This window comes from Rutidosis leptorrhynchoides, chromosome 10, assembly GCF_046630445.1.
Source record: "Rutidosis leptorrhynchoides isolate AG116_Rl617_1_P2 chromosome 10, CSIRO_AGI_Rlap_v1, whole genome shotgun sequence".
NCBI lineage: Eukaryota > Viridiplantae > Streptophyta > Magnoliopsida > Asterales > Asteraceae > Rutidosis > Rutidosis leptorrhynchoides.
In genome coordinates this window covers 78,692,783-78,700,105 of record NC_092342.1, presented here as the reverse complement: position 1 = coordinate 78,700,105, position 7,323 = coordinate 78,692,783, and the positions used below count along the sequence as shown (strand labels likewise).

The following is a 7,323-nucleotide window of genomic DNA, read 5'->3' as shown; positions in this document are numbered from 1 at the left end:
ACATTTATTAATTTCTCATATTTATATATTCTTATGTTCTTTGAAAACATGTGACGCATGCATGCAAACATGTAGATATGGATATTCACATCACAATTGAAATTTTCTTATTACTCTTTTGGTTCAATGGAAGTACAGAAAAACTAACATGTTAACCTTTAAATTATGAGCATAGACGCGTAAAGTTTTTTTAGGTTATACGGATAGGCATAAGAATCATATGTTGGGGTGCATACTCCCTCAACTACCAATTGATTTTAGAGTACTAAAGAACTCTTTGACTTATAGCACATGTTGTTTGAAGTATTGATACTACAAGTGGTATCAGTGCCAAACTATAGCCCAAATGTTGTGGACAGCACAATGGGCGCACCATTGAGCACACGCTGCGAAGTGGCTCACCCCTTGGTCCAACGGAACGATGAGTGGAGTCAACTATCGTTCAAGAGAGACCTAAGAGGGACTTGGGGTTTTTTTTTTTGTGTGTGTGTGTGTTTTGGTGGGGGGGGGGGGGGGGGGGGGGGAACCAAAGTACATGATTTTAGATTAATAAGTGACTCTTGAACTTACATTGTAAGACATGTTCAACTATCAATTCTATTATCATATACATGAGCTCATAAAATTACTATTAAATGTCATTATCATGGTAACTTAAAATAAAAAAGATTAAAATATCACACTAACTACGTTACAAGCTTGATGTTTCTTTTGCCCCTTCAAGTACTCATAACATGATGATCAGGATAACTACAATTAACATGTACACAATCCCATCAAGTTTATATCTTGAGGAACTAAAAGAAGTCGCGTGATACAAATCAAGACTCTGATTCACATTGCTCAATTTCGAACCAGAATCACCAAGATTAACCTCATCCAACGTCACTTCGTCATAACAAGCCTTTACCCCACACGGGCCAAGATTCGTAGTTACCAAATCGACCGGGAAACATAAGTTTGAGTTGTTCCAAGCCCCAAACCGCCTACCCATTTTACCATAAAATCCTTGTGTGAATTTAAGCTCTCCTTCAAGATTGTTTCCATAAACATATAATGCACTTAAATCAGCTAATTCTGCCAACTTTGGGGTAACATATCCCAAAAGATTATTATTGTTAAGACCCAAAAATCTTAGCTTTTTAATCTGAGAGATAGACTCCGGGATTTGACCGGTCAAACCCATGCTCGAAAGATCCAATGCCTTGAGCTTTTGGAGTTTTTGCCATTTGATGTTCATTAGATCACCTCCTATAGGGTTACTTGACAAAACCAACTGTTCTAATGAGCTCATTTCTTGAATTGACTTGGTCAACCCTCCAGAAATCTTGTTGTTACTAAGATCAAGTAGTGTTAAATTTTTTAAACTACTAAACTCATATGGGATCTTGCCTTCTAGTTGGTTTTGACTCAAGTCAAGCTTCAAAAGAGAAGTCAACCCTCCAAAAGTCAAAGGTATACTCCCATACAATGAGTTTCTACTTAAATCCATGATCAGTAAATCCCTTAAATAACCATAACTATCTCCGATTTCGCCTTTGAACCGATTCCCAGATAAAACTAACCGCTTCAAACGGGTCAAGTTACCAATGTTATCTGGTAAATCACCTGATAATCCGTTTTCGACTAGCACTAAAGATTGAAGCTTTGTGAGTTGACCGAAAGCGACTGGAATGTTTCCGGTTAAACCAGGGTTTGACCTGAACTCGAGAGACTCTAGACTACCCGAAAAAACAGACCAGTTTCCTGAATGAAATGAATTTGGTGGTGTAACAAAGCAGTCGAAAAACGCAAGCGTTTTTAGGTGTGTGAGTTGAAACAAATCGGGTCTGAATTCAGCGTTTTCAGCACACGAAAGTGAATTATCATGAATCGAACCTATGTTCAAGGTTGTCACATACCAAAATCCATCAATAATGTCACAAGATACACCCTGTAAATAAATAAATAAAAGATTAAAAATTAATCAAAAAAAGGATCAAATTGCATGTATACAAGATAGGTTTCTAGTTAAATCTTATTTTGCCGGAAAAAAAAAAAAAAAAAAAAAGATAGGTTTCTAGTTTCTACAACTGTTGTGCATGCCAATACCAACAAACAGAGAACTTTTATTGCATGACATGCAATTTGATATTTTTAAACCTTAATTCACAAGTTTAGTTTACTCAACACCCTAAAATGGTTTAATTTATAAGTTTAATACTGTATATGTGAAGCCAACAGAGATAAAATCAAATATTTTATAATACAGAAAAATTTGCAAGTCTAAAGTAGTATTCACAACATACAAAAAGTAACATAAACAAACTAGGAAAAGAACCTATTTCATATTTTCAACTCAATATATACTCTTTGAATATTTAATAGACTAAGTTGACTTTAGAAAGTCAAACAAGGGGTGTACCTGAATAGGAGTCCAACCACAAGGATCAGGATAAAGATCAGAGCCATTCCACCATGTACCCACAAAACCTTGTATAGCAGAGTAAAGAGCATCTTGCTCTGTTTTCACCATTGGTGCAATTCCTTCAACACCTTCATATTCATCAGTTTCACCATTAATACACATTACAATTGAACCCACCATTACAATCATAAAAACACCATTTCTAGAAATAAAACCCATCACCAGTTTACAGCTTAAACTCCAAACCAAACAACCCAAAAAACAGAGCAAAAACAGGGGATTTCAACTAGAAGAGAAACTAAAATCAATTCAAACAATCCAAAAGTGTTAAAGATGTAATCTTTTTATACAGTAATAAATAAATTTCCTTGAACTTAAAAAACAAGATTGTTGATAGCTAGATTCTTGAAAGCTGATAAACAGAGCACATGAAATGATGTTGAATTGAAGATAAAACCAAATGGGTATGTTTAAAATTGTATAAAATGGAAGTTCAATAAATATAAATATTGTATTTTATATTTAAAAAAACGTTTTGATGATTATGGAGTTTTAAAGTGTCAGCTCTGTTTTTTCATAATGTTCTTATAAAGAAGGAACTGATAAAGGGGAAATTTGTAGTGTTGCAGAGAGGGAGCAGCAACCAGCATAATAGTACAAAGGTTTACCAGCTAAAAGGCTAATTATTCACACTATTCTATGCCATTCTTCAATAAATGTTGGAGATTATGGTTTACTACTTTACCAGAGACGAAATTACTAAGAAAAGATCATAGTACATGAGTTATTTCATAAGGTATAAATTAAGATATGAGTGATATTTTGTGGATAGCAATTATTATTCTGGAAAAAGGGGTAACAAAGGATTGCATTGGGTGGCTCTGTTATTAAAGAGTGGCATCCTTTTAACCATAGACATTGATGGTTTGGTTTATATTATTTATCATACATTTTAATGAATACATTTAAGTTTGTTTTTAACAAATATCATTGAAATACTTACAACTATCTACCAACAAATTCAAGCTGTTTTATATGAATTACATGTTAATAGATGAGAAGATAACAAAGTATAGAGTTTAACTGAATGCTCAATGTAATCATCCCTAATTTTTTTTTTTTTTTTTTTTTGTATTATTTTATAAAGAGATAAATTAAAGATAAGTAACCACGAAAAACATACATGAGGAAATGGGCCACTGATATATGTGGATTTTGAGTATGTGCATGAAGATGCATGCAAGATAATATAAGGAATTGTGTCTCTTTTTAATCTGAAGGATAATCCATGTTTTCTGAATTAGAGTATCACATAAGAAATGGTGAAAAGATTGAGTTGCATTTAGTTTCAATCAATATCTACACCAGCCATTTGATGCTACAGGGTAATTAGTCACAGTTTTCAAAAGATTTTGTTTCAAACAACATCGTGGTAACACGAACACGATCTATATATCTCGATTGCAAAAGAATTAAGGAAAAAAGGAATCGATGTTGATCAATTATTTCGCGAAACAAACGAAAACGAAATTCTAATGTTAGAATAAATACTTTTAATCAATTATTATGAGTTTATCAAAGCTTGAAATTTTTAATCAAGAGGCCGGACTTCAATTTAAGTTGTTAAAACCTTTATTGATTACCAAAAAGTCATTGACCTAATCATAAATCAAGTTACGAGGTGATTGAGTGTATTGCGTAATCACTTGTTGTTTATCATTACCCTAACAAATAACATAATTATCTTCATAGTTTTCACAAGATAACCCAGTGGTTGAGGCTCTAAGTTCCTTGCAAGAGATCTAAAGTTCGAATCTTATCTGGGATGAATATTTTGTGGTGGTCATGGATGTGTTGAAAACAGCCAGAGAGTAATCTTGCTGGATTTCGTACATCAGAGTGTGGGGTCGGATTACTTGCTTTCCCGAATAGCCCGAACACGAAAAACTGTATCTTCATAGCTTAAAAAAAGATAATTATCTTTAAGGGGCGGTTGCCCTTCAACCCCCTATACATCCGTTTTTGATCATGGGTAATATCGAGTTTGCGGTCATTTATGGTGACCGGCAATATCAAACAGAACGTGAATTCATATTTCATAGACAAAAGAAATTTGTGAAAATGATGTGTGAGATCGATTATACGAGTACAAATCTTCATATAACAACTAGCTATAAGTTCGTTATGAGTTTGTACCATGTACTCTAATTAAAGGTTGTACTAACTTCGTGCACATATTAATCCTTTACTTCAATTCATGAAGAAAAGTAATGGGACATGCTAATTAATAGTTTGGCAAACAATGTACAGTATAATAGCAAAAAGGCAAAATTCTTATATACCTTCTAGTACAATGTACTTGTAGAGGTTATAAAATCTAACACACATTAAATTTGGCAAGGAAAAAAAAAAAAAAAGGCTCAAAAAGATCGTATCAAATTTTAGAGCATGTTATATTTGCAAAGGTATTCAAGTGGTATTACATCAAAAAGAAACTGTGAGTAAACATGGTTGAAAATGAAAATCTGATTGATTCGTGAATCGTGTGATTATTTCTCGATTAAGTATTTTGACCGTACAAGTATCGGTTATCACGAAATCCTAATTGAGATAAGACAAGAATGAGATTTGATTTCAGACAAAAAGATTCAAATCAAAGTGTATTGGAGTCGAATTTTGTGTGTTTATGTTATTTCGTGAAAGACAACAAATATGCCAAAAACGGATATATGAATTTGGCAGTTAAATTGAAGGAATGCAACCCTTCAATTTGGCGGGAAAAACTGTTAACTAACAGTCACGTCTTTTGGCGTTGCCTCTTGGACCCCACAAGGGGGCCCTTGACCCCCGCTATATTCGCGACAGTGTCTAGCCAACTCTTACAGGTGTGCAATCTACACTCTCCGAACCCATTGTCACTCTCGCTTTCAAGTAATTCCAATTAATTAAAATGTTTGTTATATGATACTAAAATCACCAACAGAAACTAATAAATGAATTAATGTTATGTGTGAGATTGTACTTATAACATTCTTTTTTTTTTTTTTTTTTTTTTTTTACATTGGAGATTTTATTAGAAGAAAACTAGCAGGGCAGCAGAACAAAAAAATATAACAGACCAATAAGCCAAGACTTTCATGACTCTATGACTCCTATATTTGAACCACGAAAAACAGCAAAGAGGAATAAAATCAAACATACTAACACATTAAAGTTGTAAAATCGCATAGCCCAAACACAATGTCCTGCAATATAAGCCCAAGAGTCCATCAAGTTCTAAAATCAATTGGTATTAGAGGGACTTCTCCTTAAACTTATATGCATACATTTGTTTTTATCTCCTTCCTATGTGGGATAGGTTTGCACCCCAACAATCCTCCCCTCAAACCGAAGACCACATCACCGAGCCTCCCCTTCAACGATACTCGCGCCATCTTATATCACCGGTCTCTTTTCTTTCACTACCGGGACACGCCTCTTATACCGCCGATCTCTTTCTTTCACTTTTCTTTCACCATTGGGACACGCCGCACTTCCACGCCTTGGGAAGGAAGACTTTCGATATAAGGCACCATGGCTCCATTATCGTTGGCAAACTGAGGGGTGTGCCATGTCGCACCGTGCGCTTAGGGGTGCGCCACCACTGTGTCGTTCACCACATCGGGCTATAGCGTAGCTCTGATACCAATTTGATGGGAAAATAGGTCACAACGGACAATCTACAAAGCGGAAACAAACCCGTTTGACCAATACTTTCTCGACCCGTATGAACCCGTGAGGATGCTAACAAACAAGCTATACCAAATCCAACCCAAATCAGTAGCTAAACAATACCAAATCAGTAGCAAATCAGTAGTTAAGCAATAATCAAGCACACACAATATACACGAGACTTTTTACGTGGAAAACCCCTCAAAATCGAGAGTAAAAACCACGGGACTCGTAAGCCACTTAAATTCCACTATCATCAACAAAGAGAGCAATACAATAATCCTTCTCTAGATCAACTAGAGGCATACAACATCATCATACTCTTGAACAACAATAATCAACAAGTATATGAAACAATTAAAGACAAAAGAAGAATTTCATCACCCAAAATTTTGCTACTGTTCGACCTGCTGTAACTCGAGCTACACACCACTTGAGACGAATTCAACGATTGAAAATGTTGGCACTGATGTCAGGAAGACACGACCCAAAAATGAAGAAGATTCAACGGTCGGATCTTCGGGGATCGAAGGTTTTCTGGCCTGCTGTCATTGTAGACGGGAATTGGGGTTTTCACTCTATTTCTTGATTTATCTCTCTGATCTCTCTGCTTTTTGATAATGAAAACCAGCTGCACACTTGGAGTTTAAAATTCCTAGGATGCTTGACCAAGTCAACAAGCATTTTGGGCCTAAATTTGTTGGGCTTGGAACATTGGGCTAAAACTTCCACATAAATGGAAACCAAATAAAAACCCAACAAATCTCTCCCTTTCCAATTATGAGGAAGGGATCGCCATCCCGGCGATCGAGCAACATACCTTGAGCTTCTCACTTGCTAAAGCCTTCGTAAACATGTCAGAACCATTATCATTGGTATGAACTTTATCAAGTTCAAACAAATCATCTTCAAGACGTTCTCTAATCCAATGATACCGAACATCAATATGTTTTGTCCGCTTATGATACATAGAATTTCTAGCCAAATGAATCGCACTCTCATTATCACAAAAAACCACATATTTTGATTGCTTAAACCCAAGGTCTTGTAGAAATATTTTCATCCACAAAAGTTCTTTGCACACTTCTGTTGCTGCCATATACTCAGCCTCGGTTGTAGACAATGCAACACACTTTTGCAACCTTGATTGCCATGAAACCGTTCCCCCTGCGAAGGTCATCAAATATCCAGAAGTGGACCTCATG

The 7,323-nt window shown here is 35.4% G+C and overlaps 1 protein-coding gene across 1 annotated transcript; it reads right to left on the bottom strand.

Moving 5' to 3' along the window:
- Nucleotides 1-650: 650 nt before the first annotated feature.
- On the bottom strand, nt 651-3,048 carry LOC139872672 (piriformospora indica-insensitive protein 2-like). The gene is made up of 2 exons (XM_071860602.1): nt 2,405-3,048; nt 651-1,933 (listed from the first exon to the last, which is right to left on the bottom strand). Exons 1-2 carry the CDS (start codon nt 2,624-2,626, stop codon nt 728-730), a joined length of 1,428 nt encoding a protein of 475 aa, XP_071716703.1. The 5' UTR covers nt 2,627-3,048; the 3' UTR covers nt 651-727.
- Nucleotides 3,049-7,323: the final 4,275 nt, after the last annotated feature.

Bases quoted from the DNA above. Each gene is read 5' to 3' on its own strand.
- LOC139872672 (XM_071860602.1), bottom strand. From the start codon at position 2,626: ATGGGTTTTATTTCTAGAAATGGTGTTTTTATGATTGTAATGGTGGGT. The intron at 1,934-2,404 runs GTACACCCCTTG...ATTTATTTACAG, and splicing joins GTGGTTGGACTCCTATTCAG to GGTGTATCTTGTGACATTAT.